Source organism: Halichoerus grypus, chromosome 1 (assembly GCF_964656455.1).
Source record: "Halichoerus grypus chromosome 1, mHalGry1.hap1.1, whole genome shotgun sequence".
NCBI classification, from domain to species: Eukaryota; Metazoa; Chordata; class Mammalia; order Carnivora; family Phocidae; genus Halichoerus; species Halichoerus grypus.
The window spans coordinates 134219994-134240399 of record NC_135712.1 but is presented as its reverse complement, the minus strand read 5'-3'; the positions used below and the strand labels follow the sequence as shown (position 1 = coordinate 134240399).

The 20406-nt window shown below is 36.6% G+C and overlaps 1 protein-coding gene across 7 annotated transcripts in view; it reads left to right on the top strand.

The window, feature by feature from the left end:
- Positions 1-20406, top strand: part of ZNF385D (zinc finger protein 385D) — an 891953-nt gene that overhangs the window by 763718 nt on the left and 107829 nt on the right. For all 7 annotated transcript variants that reach the window (XM_078072288.1, XM_078072281.1, XM_078072291.1 and 4 more), the window contains one exon: positions 12406-12516. In XM_078072288.1, coding sequence (XP_077928414.1) covers positions 12406-12516 — 111 coding nt within the window. The remainder of the gene's footprint in view (positions 1-12405; positions 12517-20406) is intronic.

The following is a 20406-nucleotide window of genomic DNA, read 5'->3' as shown; positions in this document are numbered from 1 at the left end:
GATTCATTCTTTTCAAAAAAACAATATTCTCTTGGCTAGAAAAAAATATCAACGTTGCAGAAAAAGGAAGCCCATCAGTGGAATGAAATCACCTTCCCTTCCTTTTTTTCTCAGACTCCCTCCCCCACTTCAGGGTATAGCTTTTCTCATTTATAAACTGAGAAGTTTTTATAAATTTTAAATATATTCTGAGTTCCAGAGAAAGGAATGAGAAGTACAGGGCCTATGAACATGCATGAAACATAGGCCCTACCCACTGAAAATAGCACAAAGAGATAATTTCTAAAGTTGTAACCAGGATTGAACTTCCATGACGGAGAAATTGTGTTGGTAACGATTTCATATTTGCACTTAAAAATATCAAAATGCAGGTATCTATGGGCATTCCATGACAGGGCCATGATACATTGGTTAAATGCAATTTGCATGGTCATATAAATGATTCTAAGAAAAATAATGTCTTAAGATCCCCTCAAGCTAATCCATCCTTTACTTTGAGCTTTCTACATTTCACTTTATTAGCCTACTGACAGAACATTAGGAAAAGTAACCATGGCAGAGAGCTACTGACAATGAAATCTCTGACATTTGGACATATCTTTGCTCACTGAAGGTCAAGTATTTGTTTTCTGAACAAAATCATCTTCTCCTTAACCAAGCAGGGGACCAGTATGGCTGTTAGCCTTTGTCTGGGAAGATGCCTGGGGGAAAATGATCTCATGTTGGCACATAAAGTGTAGATGAAAGAACTTATCAGGGGCACCTGGGTGGCTCAGTCGTTTAAGCAGCTGCCTTTGGCTCAGTTCATGATCTCAGGGTCCTGGGATCGAGCCCCACATTGGGCTCCCTGCTCAGCAGAGAGCCTGCTTCTGCCTCTGCCTCTGCCTGCCACTCTGCTTACTTGTGCTCTCTATCTCTCGTCAAATAAATAAATAAAATCTTGAAAGAAAGAAAGAAAGAAAGAAAGAAAAGAAAAGAAAAGAAAGAAGGAACCTATCAACAATGGCCCTATTGCTTAGATGGTGATAGATTATAAGCAAATTCTGCTTGGTAGCTTAGAGTTCTAGATTACACTCCCGGAGTCTATATCCTACATCCCATATTTATCACAGAGTCATTTCTCATGTGACTTTGCTTCTAATAGACTCACTTCACCTCCTATGCCTAAGGTTTCCTTGTGAATCCATGTTTTCTCACTGTTATTGTTAATACCATTCCAAGACTGGTATTATGTTTTCATATGGGTTTCAATATTATGCAGTTTATCTATCAACTCAAAAGGCATGTGTTAAGCTCATGATAAGTGGGAGCCACTCTACTAATTGCTGAGACAAAGAACAAGGGGACCCAGCCCTGCCTTGACTTAACTATCTGTTGGGAGAGACAAACGAGTCAAGGGATAAAGCTGATGGTGCGATTGGGTGTTACTCTGGGTAAGTGGGAGGACTAAGCCGATTTGAACGAGGTCCCAGCTAAGTGTCCTGAAAATTTGAATTCTGAAATGTGGGTAGGCATTAGTCAGGAGAAGATGCACTCGAAAGCATGGGGAAAAGAGTTTTCAAGGCAGAGAAAGTAGAATGTACAGAATTGAAGGTTGGAGCTTTGAAAAATGGCTATTCCTTTAATGTGCCTGTATGACTTCTATGTGTTATATTTCCTACTTGATTTAAATCAGCAGATTTGGGCATGACCTGATTAATGAGATTCATGGGAATAAGGCTACCTCTAGTCGAATGAATTTATTTGTTGAATGAACTCATGCACATCCTTTGCTATTTGGCAAAGCAGAGACACTATGAGATTTAACGTGTATCTGCATTCAGCGCCCTCATGTACCCCACTCAGAGCAGGGTATTGATCTTGGGTGATGGGTACTCCTGTTAAATTCCCTACCAGCCCAAATTTCAAGGAAAGAAATATAAAGGCATCATCCCTCAACTTATTTTCACCCATGTACAATCTACTGAGGGATTTGCACATGATCTTTTACTTTTTGATCTTTTAAAAGAAATAAAAATTATGATAAATATTATAACAAAACCCATATTCACCCAGAATTTTACAGCTATTAATATTCTGTTGCTTTTGCTTCTAGTTCCATACTGAGAAGAAATGTAATGTTTTGGATGTAGCTCTAGTCCTCTATAGCCACTGTCCCAGTCACATTCTGGGATCCCCCATAGAAAACTGTTGTGGGTTTAGTATGCGCCCTTCCTTCTGCTCCGGTTCACGTACTCTTAGATAAACATGTATGCATCCATAAATCATTTATAGATTGTGTGTGTGTGTGTTTGTGTGTGTGTAATTATTATTAATTTTCTCTTATGGAGTATTTCAAGCATGTACAAAAATAGAATAATATAATGAAAACTCACATAGCCGGCATCTACCTTCAGTACTTTTCAACTCAGGACCAACCTTCATCAGTATCCTCACTCCCTTAGCTCTCAAATATCCTCAACTATTTTGAAGCAAATCATAGCCATAATATCTACACTACAATTATCACAACTGAAAATAAAAAACAATTATTAAAATATCCAATTTTATTTCCTCCTGATTATCTTCTAATATTTATTATACAGTTTGTTAGAATCAGGGTCCATAGAAGCCCCATTGTTTGGAATTAATTGCTATGTCTCTTAAATGTCTTTAAAGTTATAGGTCTTCTTCCCATTATATTCTGGCTACTTATTTGTTTAAAAAAGCCTGACACGTGTTCTGTTGTTTCCTACAGTTTGGAATGTATTGATTTTATTTTTTTTCTTTCTTTTTTTTTTTTTTTTTTAATTTTTTTATTGTTATGTTAATCCCCATACATTACATCATTAGTTTTAGATATAGTGTTCCATGATTCATTGTTTGTGCATAACACCCAGTGCTCCATGCAGAGCGTGCCCTTCTCAATACCCATCACCAGGCTAACCCATCCTCCCACCCCCCTCCCCTCTAGAACCCTCAGTTTGTTTTTCAGAGTCCATTGTCTCTCATGGTTCTTCTCCCCCTTCGATTTCCCCCCCTTCATTCTTCCCCTCCTGCTACATTCTTCTTCTTCTTTTTTTCTTTCTTAACATATATTGCATTATTTGTTTCAGAGGTACAGATCTGAGATTCAACAGTCTTGCACAATTCACAGCGCTTACCAGAACACATACCCTCCCCAGTGTCCATCACCCAGTCACCCCATCCCTCCCACCCCACCCCCCACTCCAGCAACCCTCAGTTTGTTTCCTGAGATTAAGAATTCCTCATATCAGTGAGGTCATATGATACATGTCTTTCTCTGTTTGACTTATTTCGCTCAGCATAATACCCTCCAGTTCCATCCATGTCGCTGCAAATGGCAAGATCTTATTCCTTTTGATGGCTGCATAATATTCCATTGTATATATATACCACATCTTCTTTATCCATTCATCTGTTGATGGACATCTTGGCTCTTTCCACAGTTTGGCTATTGTGGACATTGCTGCTATAAACATCGGGGTGCACGTAGCCTTTCGGGTCCCTACTTTTGTATCTTTGGGGTAAATACCCAGTAGTGCAATTGCTGGATCATATGGTAGCTCTATTTTCAACTTTTTGAGGAACCTCCATACTGTTTTCCAGAGTGGCTGCACCAGCTTGCATTCCCACCAACAGTGTAGGAGGGTTCCCCTTTCTCCACATCCTCGCCAACATCTGTCATTTCCTGACTTGTTAATTTTAGCCATTCTGACTGGTGTGAGGTGGTATCTCATTGAGGTTTTGATTTGGATTGATTTTATTAATGTGGAGACTTTTTTTAATTGAAGTATAGTTGACATATATTATTATATTAGTTTCAGGTGTACAACACAGTGGTTCAACAATTATGTACATTATGCTGTGCTCAGCGCCCAGAGGTGTAGTCACCATCTGTCACCACACAGCGTTAATACAATCCTATTTCCCTATGCTGTACGTTTCATCCCCATAACTTATTTATTTTATAACTGGAAGTTTGTACCTCTTAAACCCCTTCACCTATTTCTCCTGCCCCCCCACTCCCCTCCCCTCTGACAACCACCAGTTTCTTCTCTGTATTTATGAATCTGTTTCTGTTTTTGTTTATTTGTCCATTTGTTTTATTTTTTAGATTTCACATATATGTGAAACCATATGGTATTTGTCTTTCTCTGTCTGACTTATTTTTCTTAGCATAACACCCTCTAGGTCCATCAATATTGTTGCGAATGGCAAGATTTCATTCTTTTTTATAACTGAGTAATATTCCATTATATGTATATATGTGTGTATATATATACATACCACATCTTCCTTATCCATTTGTCTATTGATGGAACTGAGGTTGCTTGCATATGTTGGCTATTATAAATAATGCTATAATAAACAGGGGTGCATATATCTTTTCAAATTATTGTTTTCATTTTCTTTGGGTAAATAGCCAATAGTGGAATTATTGGATCATATGGTATTTCTATTTTTAATTTTTTGAGGAACCTCCATACTGTTTTCCACAGTGGATGCACCAATTTACATTCTCACCAACAGTGCATGAGTGTTCCCCTTTTCTTTATCCATGTAGAGGCTTTTACCATGTTCTTTTGTCCCTCTATTTCCTAAGAATGGGTAATTATATCTAGAGGCTTGATCAGATGCAGGTTTGTTATTTTGAGCATGACTTCCTTACAGGTGGTTTTGTACTTCTTCAAGAGATGCCTGCTGTCTGGTTGTCTCTTTTTGTTCAATAGCTATAATTGATGGCCATTTCCTAGACACATTATTTCTTTAGAAGGTGTAAAATGGTGCTCCCCTAATCGTTCCTTCTTACTTTATCTATTGACTATGCATGTGTGATTTTCTTTTTTAGTGTCTGATGTTATATTGTAGATATTCTGATGCATTTTATTTTATCTGCCATTGCTGATAAAGAAATATTTAAGTGATTCCTTATAACATCTGTATGGTGTTCCATTTTATAGCTCTTCAACTATTTACCATTGGCTATTTAGGTTGTTTTAAAGTTTTTACTGATACAAACAAAACTGCAGGGAACTTCTGTGTAATAATCTTGTATTGCACATAAGCCAGAGTTTCTCCCGAGGATGAATGTTTAGATCTTATGTTCAGTTCATTTTCAGTTTTACGAGGTGATGCCAAGTTTTTATGCACTTTTCCCAAATCCTTGTCAATACAAAATATTGTCAGGCTATTTTTGCTGTCTCCTTGTTATTTTATACTTTACTTCCAGAATAACTAATACATTTTATTTTTTATTGATCATTCAGATATTCTCCTCTACAAATTGCCTTTTAATATGCCTTGAACATTTTGGCTTTGATATGTTATCTTTTAGGAATCATAGTGATTTCTAGAGCTCCTCTGTGTAGCCAGAGTACATAATCTTTGATTGATTTGGATGTTGCAGACATTTTCTTCCCCCCACCACCCCCTTTGTGTGTGTGTGCGTGTGTGTGTGTGTGTGTAAAGATATATTTTTTTCTTTTGCTGATGAAAGAAAATCTAACACAGTGTTTAAAACTGTGAAAATGATGGTATCAGACTATCCGAATTCACACCACAGCTCTAGAACTGCCTAGCTGTGAAACCCTAACCCAATTAACTTCAAGTCTCTGTACCTAAACATTTTCATACATAACATGGGAGCAAAAAAAGGATCTGCTGCTGTTCCTTCTGCTTAATTTTGCTGTGAACTTAAAACTGCTATTAAAAAAATAAAGTTTATTAAAAGGAGAAAACAAAAGTGTCTCCCTTGTAGGGATACTGTGAAGACCTAATGAGACATATGGGCCTTATAGACAGTGCCTTGCACATGTAAGTGCTCATTGAAAATTAGCTGTTGTTGGGGTGCCTGGGTGGCTTAGCCGGTTAAGCATCTGACTCTTGATTTTGGCTCAGGTCATGCTCTCAGGGTTGTGAGATCGAGCCCCATGTCAGGCTCTGCACTGGGCGTGGAGCCTGTTTAAGATTCTCTCTCTCCCTCTGCCCCTCTGCGCTGCTCTCCCTCTTTCTCTCTCGAAAAAAAAAAAAAATTAAAAAAAAATTAGCTATTGTTATTTTTTTTCAACTATAAAGTTTATTATACTTAAATTTATTTTTTTCTTGCATGGTTTTGGATCACTTGGAACTTTTAAGGCATCTTTCTACTCTTTTTTTTTTTTTTTTTTTTCCAGTTTTCTGCTTCTGGAAAGGAATGGTGATGTTTATTATCATTCTATAAACTAATAATAGAAGAAGAGCTTACCTTTATCGAGTCCTTTCTGTGTGACAGGCACAGTGCTGGGCTCTGTATACTTTATATAGTTCATTGTTCATAATAACCCAGCATGATTAACACTCCATTCAGAGGTAAAGACATAGAAGCTTAGAAAGATTAAAATAAAACAGCCGGCAAATAAGAGCAGCAACATTTTAGACTACATCTTAACCATTTGTTACTTCCTACTGGGGAAGAGGGGGGAAGAGGAAGGACTAGACTTGCTGTCATATATTATAGCTGCAAGAACCTAGAACTGGGATGTGGAGAATTGGTTTGTTGTCCATTTTCTACTACTGGTAGAAACACCTCTGGGCTTTAGTGGGCTTGTCAACAGAATGAGAAGGCAAAATATGATCACTCAGACTCTTTCCAGCTCTAAGAGGCTGTGGTTCTTTCTTTCTTTCTTTCTTTTTTTTTCTCAAGATTTATTTATTTATTTGACAGAGAGAGACACAGCAAGAGAGGGAACAAAAGCAGGGGGAGTGGGAGAGGGAAAAGCAGGCTTTTTGCTGAGCAGGGAGCCTGATGCAAGGCTCGATCCCAGGACCCTGGGATCATGACCTGAGCCGAAGGCAGACGCTTAATGACTGAGCCATAAGAGGTTGTGGTTCTTAATAAAAGTTGCACCTATACAGATGACCTGTGCAGTGCTATTTAAAACTGTGACACCCTAAATATCCAACAACAGAGAATAAGCTAAGTAAATTGTGGTACAATTATTTAATGAAATAGATGCCACCATTTAATTGGTAAGTATGAAAACTATGTTTAAATGAAAGTATTCTTATGATATATTGTTAAATAAAAAATAAAGAGAAAATATTCTATATTATGCTTACAACTGTAAAAATATGCATTCAAAAATACAAAGATGTACAATTGTTGTGTAATAAAGAATTTGGCTATCTTTGTCCTCAGTTTTTAGATTTTAGGTAACCTCTAAAATCTTGGAATTTCCTGAGTGATGAGGGGCTTTGTGAATCATGCCCACCTTGGATAACACGGGAGGTTATGCTAATGAGATGACTCAGGATGGAGGTCAGTCACCAGAAAGACTAACCATGTGATTAGAGGATTGGCCTTTGAGCAGGTAATATCGGTCTGGACCTCCAGGAAGGGGAGAAGGAGCTAGGGATTGAGTTCATTCACTTTGCCAATGATTCAATCAGCCATGCATATGTATAGAAACCCCAATGGAAACTTCAGAGAGCAAGGTTTGGGCAAATTTCTTAGCTGTGACGGTTTTTGGAAGGGTGATGCATCCTAATTTCTTGGGGAAGGGACGTGGAAGCTCCATGTTCAGGATTCTACCAGACCTCACCCTCTGGGGATCTTCATTTGGTTGGTCCTGATTTATATCCTTTATAATAAAACTGTAACCATAGGTATAGTGTTTTCTTGAGTCCTGTTAATCATTCTAGCAAGTTATCAAACCTGCAGGAGTCATGGTAACCCCCAAATTTGTAGCCAGTTTGTCAGAAGTGCAGGTGGCTTGGGGACTCCCAAATTTGTGACTCCATTCTGGGAACCTTCTGGGTTTAGATTGCTAAAAATGTTCTATATGTTTATTGGGATGGTGATAACATGGAAGTAAGCATAGGTTAAAAAAATCGACTAATGATATACTTAAGATGTATACACTTTTTAATGTAAGTTATACGTCCATTTAAAAGATTAAAGAAAAAGGTCAACATTGCATATGTTTCAAATGAACAAATTTGTTGCAGGATTGGGATAATTAGGATTTTTTATTAGTGTTTTCTAATGTGTGAATATAGGTAATATAAACTCAAATTTTGTTAATTCATAGTTGATGTAGTAAATCCACCTGGGCCTCAATCCAGTGTCACCTAATATTACAGAGTCACAAATGTCCGGGACAGTGGACATCACAAAGTTTAATGGTGGTACCGGAGGGAGACGGGGTGGGGGGGGGGTGCAGGGAGGGTCAGAGTAGGAGGTTGTGCATCTTAGCTGGCCCTGCCATTTATTGGTTGTGTGATAGTAGGCAAGGGGCAATGAGAGTTTCTCAGCAAGTTGATAGGATGGAAATGACGTTTATAAACAAAAACACACAGTAAATTCCTGTGAGTGTAACCTTTAGAGTTATTGTTACTGGCAATTGTTACATCGAAATACCAGCTGGAAGAGACCACCTTTATATTTCTGAACTTCTAAACTTCCTGGCATTTCAGTTTTTATTCTTTGATTTTAAAACTGAAAGCCACAATAATAATAGGAACAGAAAGAGAAGAAGTCTCTTAAGAGCAGGAAATGTAAACTCAGGGCTAACCCCCATCCTCAGAAAATACCAGGGGCATTCTGGAGAAGGGAATCTTGAGCTGGACCTGTCCCTTGTGTACTCGTTTACAAATCAATTTAGCAGAATGCCCAGAGGGGAGGGGAGGGAAAAGCAAGACCTGAGATAGAAACGCAAAGATCCTTAAGCCTAAAATGAAGAAAAACATATTCATTTGGCTTTAAATAAGGCCATAGGCTGAGTTTGAAATTGAATTTTAGACTAGAGTTTGGGTAAGCATATCAATAGGTAGTCTATCATTCTTCACTTTTGTTTGTTTGGGGGGTTGGGTAATGTATTTAGAATATCCCACTTTAGAAATTAGATAAATATGTATTAAAATATCAGGTAGATTTTACCATTTAATTTAGTTAATTCCATGCTGCATGAGTTAAGTGAAATGTATCTAAGCTCTTATGGATCTCATTTCTTTGTGTTACGTTTTTAATTTAATGCCTTTACTTTCTTTTGAAGGCTTTCCATTTCATTCATATTTTTATGTTGTTTATATTACCGGATCATTATTTTCTAAACTGTATGCATTGAACAAGGATGCTAAATTTAAAGACAAAGAAAACAAAAGTTTTGGTTATATTATTTTAGAAATTATTTATTCAAATCAGATATTTTTATTGCAGGTCATCTCAGAGAATTTAACATTTTATTGTGTACTGTGAATGTCCAAGCTGTAGTATCGAGGTTTCTTGCAGTTTATTTGACCCAAGAACCGCTTTTTCTTACCTCCACACATTGGCATCTCTTGAGACTGATTTTGTGGAAAAATTCCTAATGATAATATGCATACATACAATAAGGTATTGTATGTACCTATTGTGGGAAAAACCAACACATGACTTTCTTTTTAAACAAAATATTTGATTATAATGGCAAATAATGGTATGTTTAGACAATGATCAAAGTGGCTGTGTGTGTGTCCCCTTGGTTGGTAATTAATAGATGCATACCATGTGGTATCATTTAATTAACTATGTAACAATAGAACTGGTTATTATTTAGATTTTGCCCCTTCATGATTCTTTGTTGTAAATGGTTTTACTTATAGATGCATATATTAGAGAGGTGAATATGATTCATGCTCATTAATAAAGGCATTAAACTTATCATTTCGTTGTACTGGATTTCTAAAATGATAAAGATAATTACTTTTTTGGTGTAACTATAGTTTGTGAAATCCATCTTTGAAATATAATTCAGTTAAGTGGGTTTTTTTTTAAGTATACTGGGAAATAAAATTGTCTCCGAAGAATACACTACTTTGCATTTTGAAATTTGATTTTATACTCACAGTGATCAGAACATCATTCAATTCAAATAAAAGAATTAAATCTAGAGAATATGCCACATTTGCATCAAGTGTCTAGTTCCAAAACACCTCCTACACAAATTTGGATTGAATGTGGTCACTGCTTTCCCAGTGTTCCTGAAAGACCAAAATAATATGCTGCTCACTGATATATGATAAAAATTCAGCGCTATTCATTTTCAGAGAGCATCTTTAATATAGATGTATAATTTATTCTTATTTTATAGTGTCATTATAAGAGGACTTCAGTATTCCTAAATGGATTATAGACATAATTCACCTTATCCCTAAATAGAAATAGGCCCCATTTATGCACCGAACAGATGCAGTAACATATGATGAGGCAGCTACCTCTAAGTCCGTGACCTCTTTCTGCTTTTAATTTTTCTTTAGCTGTTGGCTAAAAGGCAGATTATCTCCGAGTGTTCTCTATGATTGTTGTCAGAGAAGCATTGTGATGGCACGTTAAACAAGTATAAAAGTGATCCTAGGAAACAGAATGAAGGCTATTGAAGTAGCCCAGATTCACACATTTGTGTGGCTCTTGGCTTTCTCAAGCTCTGTGCATTTTTCATTTGGGCTTCTAAAGAAACGGAGGTGATTCCCTTTATATGAGCTTCAAGAAAGGGTAAAACTATAGTGACAGAAAGCACACCAGTGATTTCAGAGGTAGGGGGTGGGAGTCAGGTGTTGAGAGGGGCAGGAGAAAACTTTCCCAGGAAATGGAAGTGTTTTGTGTAATAATACTACTGTATGTATTTGCCAAATCTCATCAAATTCTACACCTATCATTGCTAAATTTTATTATGTGTAAATTGTACCTAAATAAAACTGCTTAAAAAGAAAGTATGATACGATAAAAAAAAGTATGATAAAATTCACTATAAGGAGAAAGGGGATCCTCGAATTTATTAATACCTGGAAATGACCAGAAAAATCATGGGATAGCTGAGTTTCCTCCAGAATCTGGGAAAGGATTAACATCAGATAAAAAAATGTAAAGTGATGATGGAAGATAAAAATGATTACACCCATGAGTTCTTCTTGATCATTGTAACTGTTTAATATATAAACCACCTAGCCTAGTGCTTAGCACATAGAAGACAATAAATGCTGAATGCTATTATTTTTATTGTACATTAGGAGTGCCTAGACAGCCTAATAGGAATTATGACTAAATAGACAGAAGCTTCCTCCTACCTACTATGAAGACAGCCTATGAATGAACTGGTTCTGGTAACCTGAAATACACAAAAGGAGGTGGAATTTATCAATGACTTGTTTAGGATAATTAATAAACTATAATGTATCAAAGAAGCTGAATATTAAAGTTTTCACAGACACATTCTTAGCTTTTTTTGTGTGTGTCAAATTATTTCTGAGCTATTTAAACCCATTGTGAGGACTCTCAGAAGAACTTTGTATCTGATGAGCGTTAAGAGTTCTGAAGTTTGCAGGCATTCAACAGAAGTCATAGCCATATGTGTAACATTTGATTTATTTTGAAATGTTTCTTGGCCATGTGAGAAATTAGTAGTGTGCCAACAATGATTATAGGAGGTTGAGGCTCAAGTTAACTCTGATCTTCACATGTGCTGTAATAGAGAAAATATAATAGCCAACATTTATTGACTTCTTAATGTGCTTAGCACTGACTGTGCTAGGTAAATTTCACAAATTACCACTTTTGAACATCATCACCACCTTAGGAGACACAGGTAAGCAAAGAGGTTGCACCAGTATTAAGAAGCAGATCAAAATTTTTATCTGACTCCACCAGTTGAGAACCCCTGATGTGGATGGTAGGACAAAGCTGGTGAGTTTTATCAGAGCCGGATTGCTGACATTATGTCTTTGGTGTCCCTTCACCTATCCTGGGAATATGGGATGGAGAGAGATAACTGGTCTGGTTAACAGACTCTCTGAACCTCAAATAATAAGTCCATAGGATAGCAGTCTATAGTAAATGGTCAATAAATGATTTTTGAATGAATAGATTTTTGATTGCATTTGAATTCTTAGAAAGCAGGATTTGTATACTATATTCTTAACATAGAAAAGATACCAAATGTAGCCTAAGGTTAATGTTGGATTATGGTGCATAATTTATTTTCAGAACTGCTCATCTGACCAAGTCTATTTACAAGTCCATTTTGGAGCAATGGCATAGACACACTTCTGTGTAAGATTGCTGGCATTTGCAATAACTTGAGTTTTGATAAACCTTTAATTATATTTTAGGATTATCAAATTGAGACAATTGTTGATCGTAAATGAGAAAAAAACAGTTAGTATGCAAACTCTAATGGGTACATTTATCATTTTCTTATCATACTGAGCTTCGAGCTTATTGTCTATTTTCCAAGAAAGTAGAAAGGCTATTTCTTAGAATAAAAATGTTTTTTATAATGTGAGCAGTAGATTCAAGCTGTACAGATCGGCTCTTTAATGAAATAGGCAACATTCCAATGGAACTGACAAGCTTTATTTTTATTTGTTGTATTTTCTTTCTCATTACAGATGGACCCGATTCAGAAAGCTGTAATAAATCATACATTCGGGGTTCCTCTTCCTCATCGAAGAAAGCAAATCATATCATGCAACATTTGCCAGTTGAGATTTAATTCCGATGTAAGTTTACCATTTAGTATTCACTGAAAAAAATGTATTATGCTGTTCTAATCTTGCAGAAGAGATTTCTTAAACATTTTTCTCCAATAACTGAGCATGTCAAAATTCAAAGATAACATTTTAACTTCTCATGTCTTTTAAAGTTGGAGTTTATTTTATTATTTTTGGTTGTTTACTATGGAAACATCATACATTAACAATATTTTATACTTGCAGTTTAATGGTATTTTTTTTAGTCTCTCGGGAATACTAAATTTAGGTAATACACTTTCCCTTTGGAGTATAGTCAAATTTAGGACCAACAAGACTTTTAATAAATTATACCTCTGATATAAGATAGGTCCCGACTTATATTTCAAGGCCAACATTTTGCTTTGTAATTTTTTTTATCTGCTTTGGTGGTCCCCAATTCCAGACCAGCCCTTGTGTCCTTAATGATATTTGTGTTAGAGTTCTCAAGTTATTACCCAAGAAGTATTAGCATTTTAATAGGGAGTCTGAAAGACCTCAAAGCACTCAACCCCCTGATGAATAAAACTTAAGTGGAGAACATGACAGAAAGGAGACATTTGTGGACCTGACCAGTGCTTTGCAAATTATCCACAGAGTTATTCATATCTTCCATACCTTTTCTAAGGATCAGAAAGTCTCTGGATTCATCACAGTGAAGCTCATTTTGGCTTATGGCCAATGTGAAAAACACTGCCTGCCTTCCCCAACCTCCTCTGGTGTGGAGTTGTCCTGAGAGGTACAGAAAAAAGAAGGAGTGTTGGTTTGGAAGGTCTAGGAATTGAATACCTGTTGGTACTCTAGGCAAACAGAGGACCCCATCCTGTCAAAGTGACTCCTCCTCCGAGGTGCCATTATCTTGCCCTACGTGGATGTGCAGTGTGGAGATGACCAAAATGATCTGGATTCTGGAGAATGTTAGGCCTTCCAATATTTAATCTTTCTAGGCAAGTAAATCTTTTAGGTGCTCTGGTAATGAGAAGATCATGTGAGATAATCATGCACAGAAAACAGATGTGACAGAAATAAAGTGTCTTTTTCTTCTGTGAGAACATCTCATGTTGTATAAGGATTGCTACTGTCTTATGAACTCATACCTACTAGTACAGTCATCAGTTTTATAACATTTCTTCTGTTGGCTTAAAAAAAAGTAGGTTGCCTGCATAGCACCTAAATGGTATTTGTTGATATAAAAAAAAAAGAATACACTAAACATATGGCATTTTACTTAAAGAGAGGTTTTTGGTTTTTTGTTTTGTTTTTGTTGTTGGTTTTTAAATACCAAGTACTTTGATTTGATTTGAATTTTAAGAAATTTGCCACAGTTTAATTTATTAACAAAAAATCTTTTCAACTGATAAATGTCATATAATAATCTCTTTCAGTAAAAAAAAGAAGAGTCCTCTTGACCTGTACATTAGAGTTCTGAATTCAATAGTTTCAATTTTGATCATTTCTAAACATTTATTGAACAATCATATAGTTCTGTAATTGCTGTGTTAAGTGGCTCTTTCTTGCTTTCTTTCCTTTTTAAATCGTATTGATATTTCACTTTGGAACTGATCAGATAATGATGCAAAAGTCTCTCAGGAGCCATGCGGTCAGCTTCTTACATCTAATGGGGGCTATTTCAATATCTCCTCCTGCCAACAATTTAGTGTCAATATTTTCCTCTGTGTTAAGTAAACTTCTTCTAAACTGGGAATCAGAAAGAGACCTCAAGCTCATTGCACCCAATCTCCCACTAAATTTAAGAAAACCATCTGCCACATCTAGGCTAGGTCCTTGGTTGGTGATCTTCAGCTATGGATCACTCACCACTTCAAGAAAATTGTTCCTTTTTTTTTTTTTTTTTTTTTGAGTGTTTCTAATCCTGTTGATGGATATCAAAGTCATGTTTAAAGTCTTTAGAATTATTACCCGGTATGCATTAACATTAACATAAAGAACATTTACGTCTTTTATAAAATGTAATCTTGTTTTATTTCCTTGATAAGAGAGAATAGCAATTTATTTTGCCTAATGAAGTTTCAAGTTGGTATAGAAATCAATATGTATTTACCGGGGACAGTTGCTTCTCATTCTCACAATTTTGCTTTCAGGTGTGTCGGGCATGTGGTACATGGAAAGTGGCCAAGGTATTTGGAAAATTTAGACTAATTCGTCTGGGTCATAATTACACAATTGCAGACTTGACCATTCACTAGATGGTTACTGTATTAATCTTCGATTGCTGCTGTAATAAATCATGGCAAATTTAGTGGTTTAAAACAACATAAATGTATTATGGTCTGGAGATGAGAAGTCAGAAATGGGTCTCCCTGGGCTAAAATCACGTTGTTGGCAGGGTTATGTTCCTTCTGGAGGCTCCAGCAGAGAATTCAGTCTCTTGCCTTTCTTGTCCACCTTCTAGAGGCAACTCTTTTGCTCATGACTCCTTTCCATCTTTAAAGCAAGCAGTGGTCAGTTGAATCCGTCTCACATTGAATGACTATGACCCTCACTTTTCTGCCTCCCTCTTCCACATTTAAGGACCCTTATGATTACAATGAATTCTTCTGGATGATCCAGGATAATTTCTCTACTTTAAAATCTGCTGATTAGCAACCTAATTCCATCTGCTAACTTAATCCCCCTTTGTCATATAATGTAACACATTCATAGTTTCCAGGGATTAGGTCTTAAATATCATTATTCTGCCTGGCACAGATACTCATTTGGATGTTTGGCTCAGATTTGAACTGAATTTTATGACCACTTGAATTTATCAGATAATTACCCAGTATAGCTTCATTGCTCTATATAAACTGGACACTTGTGAATTCATTGCTTTTTTATCTTGAACCTTAAATGTAAATTCACTATGCAATGCTAACTTTTAAAATTGCAGTTTAAAAAAAATGGGAAAACTCAATGTTATTAAATTTATAAATGACATAGCAACATTTTACCTATGATTTACAAACAAAATATAATTATTATAAAGTTGAAGTACAGGAGCAGAAACTCCTTTAGAGACTTAAAAAATGTCTTGTAGCATTATTATGTCAATAAGGGGAACTAGGGGCGCCTGGGTGGCTCAGTCGTTAAGCGGCTGCCTTCGGCTCAGGTCATGATCCCAGGGTCCTGGGATCGAGCCCCGCATCGGGCTCCCTGCTCAGCAGGAAGCCTGCTTCTCCCTCTCCCACTCCCCCTGCTTGTGTTCTCTCTCTCGCTGTCTCTCTCTGTCAAATAAATAAAATAAAAATCTAAAAAAAAAATAAATAAATAAATAAGGGGAACTAATATTCTGGAAATATGAGATTTGTTTACTATTGACTGGTCATGTCCACAAATATTACTTTTATAAAATATTTAATAGTGAGTGCCAAGATCAATTGGATTTATCATCCATTCACCCACATATAAGAAAATAATCTACATTAAGAGAAAATACAAATATTTTCTAGATAGGTACGTATAGATATATCTCATATTTGACCATTTTAAACCCAAGAAAAGGCTTTTTAATCCCAATAAAACTACATCTGCTCCTTCCAGGTATATCTGGAATTTATCTTCCTGTTTCCGTTCTTAAACCTAGAATTATTTTGGAAAAGTAACCCTATAATTCACTTGTATGCTTGGTTGCATCCTCAATCACATAGGAAAGTATTTTTGCCTTATGAACCTTTTTATATTTCAAAGCTTCTTCCCCTTCCAATGAAAATAATAGCTTGTAGTTCTTTTCATCTTTGCATCATGAAAATTCAATTTCCTTTCCCTCTATGCTTTTATTTATTTTTTAACCCTTCATTTTATAATCTGTGTGGTTTGGTGTTATGTAATACCTGTTTCCTGTACAGTACATTTTCTATTTTTGGCCCCACAGAAATCTTTTTTAATGGCATATTATACTATATGCACTTTAAATGAGATTGCTTTCTCCTAGCATAGGTTTTTTCTTTGAAAAAGAAACAAAACTTTTCTCAACATTTACATGAAACACATGTAAGGGTTATGCAAAAAGTTCCCAAATAAAGACCAAAAGGTTATAATTTGTCCAGTTATTTTATCAGCATCTTAAAACAAGCATATATTACCATTGGCCTGAGCAAGTTATTAAGTGTACCTTTGAAAGACAATTTATAGCAGGACCAGCATGGATGTAAGGTTATTAAGTGAAGTATCAAATGATTACTTGATGACTATTTATAGAGTGGAAAGTAAGATCTCAGGCCCCAAACCAAAGAATCATTAAGCTGTAGCATCTAAGAGTCACTCTGGTTAGCCTAACAATAGTATTTCATAATATGTTAGAGACAGAAGAAAATTTTTGCTAATTTCCCATGTAGAAACTGAGGAGCAGAAAATATAGGAGACATGCAAGGCCACCTGGCCAGTTACGGGCCACTAGCCACACAGGGTCAGTGTCCACTCTTGTCATTGTTCCTGCCCCATCTGGTCCAGGCAGAGTAGCAAGTCCATCCAAAGGCTCCAGCCAATCCTACAGTAATGGTGTGGCTGGAGATCTGTGTGCCTGGGGGCTCCTTTCCTTGCAGAACTAACTGGATGTGTCGGCTGCTGTGGAAAGTCATCTAGAGCCTGGGCCAGACCTTGCCCACCAGTGCTTGCAAGTGCTTTCAAATGGCATCACCCATATTCAGTCACACGATTTAATCATAAACCTGGTGAAAATTTAAGTACAAATGCAAATTACTTTGTGATAATATAGTAGCAACATGTCTTTATGACTCAGGACTATCCAGCATCATTACTTCAAGGTGCTGTTTTGTAAAGCAGAAGGGAAAAGCACCTCATTAGAAGGTTGTGTTGCTTGGAACCCTAAGACCCCTCCAAAGGGGATCCTTGGGATTATCACCGATATAATTGATACATTTTTCAATGGCATTATAAAATAGAAATCATTATTGTTTTTCTACATTTTAGAACCCGGGAATGTAGTAAAATTAAGCAATATGTCTGAATTTAATTTATATCTGTGTGGTAACTTCTGTAACTGAATGAGGCCTTGTAGTGATGAAGTTGCTAAAAGGAACATTTTTTCCTACCGAATTACCAAATTAGATAATTAAACTTTCATAATATCACAATTTAAGGCACATCTTTAAAATATTTAAATCTATATTCTTTGTGGGAGTCGATATTTAAAGGAAATACTGCTTGGAGGCAGAGAAAAAGAATTAATGGTGGTTGTACTGGAGTTGAAGAACTGTTCTTATTTCTTTCTACTTTTATTCTCCAAATGTCCTTTTTGAGCACACTTAAATATTATAAAATAAAAAGGAATTGTTGCATCTACTATCCTACTATGGCTTTAAAAAAAAAAAACATATTTTGTCCTAAATTATAAATTCCATTTTGAAGGCCTCAGTTGTAGTTTTCTAAATATTTCTTGCCTATTTCTGGTAGTGTCTCCTACCTCAAAACATACCCAGGAGAGTTCATAGATATCATTGCCTCATTCAGATTTCAGCATTTTATTGCATATCCTAGGATAAGGGTTAATAAAAATCTATGCATGGGGATGTGCATCTAATCCCAAACGCGAAAACAGCATCCAGGGTAGCTAAGTGTGATGGTAGGAAAATCATTGGATCAGGATTTAGACAACCTCTTGCTTAGATCTGCCACTTTTTTTAATTGGCCGTGTGTCCTGGGGCTCTTTGTTGAATTTACAGGTTCCATAATCACCTTATTTAAAATGAATAGCCATAGGTACCTGGGGGGCTCAGATGGTTGAGCACCTGCCTTCAGCTCAGGTCCTGATCTCTGGGTCCTGGGATCAAGCCCCATGTCCCCATGTCGGGTACCCTGCTCAATGGAGAGTTTGCTTCTCCCTCTCCCTCTGCCTCTTCCTCCCAGCTTGTGTTCACTCTCTTTCTCTCTCTCTCAAATGAATAAATACAATCTTTAAAAAATAAAAAATAAATAAAATGAATAGCCATTCCTTATGCCATGTTGTAAAGATTATAAAATAGAACATGTAAACAATTGGATTATAAACTGTATAGCAAATGAAATGGAAAGGTCATTTTTATGTTACGGGATAAATAATGTGGTTATCATTGTTTTATTTTCGAAACTGAAGTTGGAAAATATCTATCTTTAAGAAAAGTACTTAAAGGGATCTACCCTGTGGCAAGTGACTGTGTTTAGTGTATTTTTGTGTTGATTTGAGGTTCTCACTCCTCATAAATCTTTACCTTTTTAAAAACCGCAGGGTCAACTTGTCCCTGGCAAAGCTGCATTTATTAGAAACTCTCAACTTCTTTCAGTCTGTTGCTGCTGCTGGTAAGTCCCAAAGGATTTTCTGAGGGACCCAGTTAAAAATTAAATTTCAGGCAGCTTTGAAACATCCCTGTCATAAGAGAGTGTCTCTCGTGCGTCTTCAGGACTCACAGAGCTATTTAGAGCTTCGGGCTGCACACTGTGGCCTTCCCACTGGGTGCTTTTTCTTCTTCAAAAGTACTTCTATGACAGCACCATTCAGCTTGTGTGTGAAGAGACATGTCTGGGGCCTGATGAGGTTTAGTTGCACTGTCATGTCACCCTTGTGTGAGGAGCTAGCTCTGGGGCATGTGGTGATGAACTGTAGGTTTGGCTGCTTTTGAAACAAGTGCCTGGGATGACCCTTTTGAAGGGCTTATGCTCTGAGTGTGCATTTGAGCCCCATTTCATCACTCAGCCTCACTACTGTCTACTTCCTGAATAGAGCCTAGAGCTCTGTCAGGAATTCTCAGAAAACAAAACTTGGAACAGAAGGACTAGGCAGGAAATATTGGGTCTGGCTGTTAGAGATTTCAGGAGAAAATGAGCCAGTCAAGAGCACAGGAACCTATTTAAGTGTCGTGCTTCTTTGGCAGGCTTTTAAAAATAAAACTTCAACACTGGGATATTTCGGGACTCTCTGATTCAGGCTTTGATATTCCAGAGTTTCATCTGTGGATGGAATGAAGGGTAAGGGACTGAGAAAAGAGAACTCTTTATAAAAGAATCTATATTTCTCTGGGCTTTTTTTTCTCTATAAACAAAGAGAAACAAAATAATAAAATTCACTCTTCTATCAGATTCTCCTAGACATGGAAAATTTGACCATTTTCTCTAGAAAGAGAAGTTGATTTAACATGTAAATGAGTAGATGTGTTACATAACTTCTGGTAGTCAAAGTGATATTTGTATTTTTATGAACTACTGTGAGCACCTCAGAGAACTGTTGTGTATTAGGACTTAGAGATGTCTAAGAAGTCATTCTGTCCATTTTAGAGAGTGTAGAGTTGGAAAAAACAAAGGTCAGAATATCAGTTGACTTGTCCAAGGTGTCTAAGCTGTTGAAACCGCTGGTAGGGCTGGAAACAGGGCTCTTAAGTCCCAGCACAGTGCTTTTATTTGCCATATCAGGTGAAATGCCCTAAGAGAAATTTATTTTGAGGTTTGCATTGGCATCAGCTGACCGTTCTCAGCTAAGACAATTGGTCACTTAAGTTCTACACACAATACAGAAGTTAATCAAGGTGGATACTCGCATTGCTAAGTTGCTAGAAGTACAGCTTGCTGGAGTGTAGAAGCTGAGATCACAACCTGAGCCAAAATCAAGAGTCGTATGCTTAACTGACTGCACCACCCAGGTGCCCCTCCCTTGCCTTTTTTGTTATATGTCATTATAGTTCATTTAACATTTAATAAACCATCGGTTTTGCCATGGCCCTGGAAACTAGGACAGTAGAGGCATTTGTTCCTGGGCAGAGGAGCAAAGGAATTTAAGTAAAAGGTAATTCCTATTAGCATCTATTCTTTTGTCACTTTGGATTTTGTGGCCCTTTGTATCCTGGCTTTCTGAGCTGTTGCTCTGTGTTGTCTCTTTTGCTGAGTCCTATTATC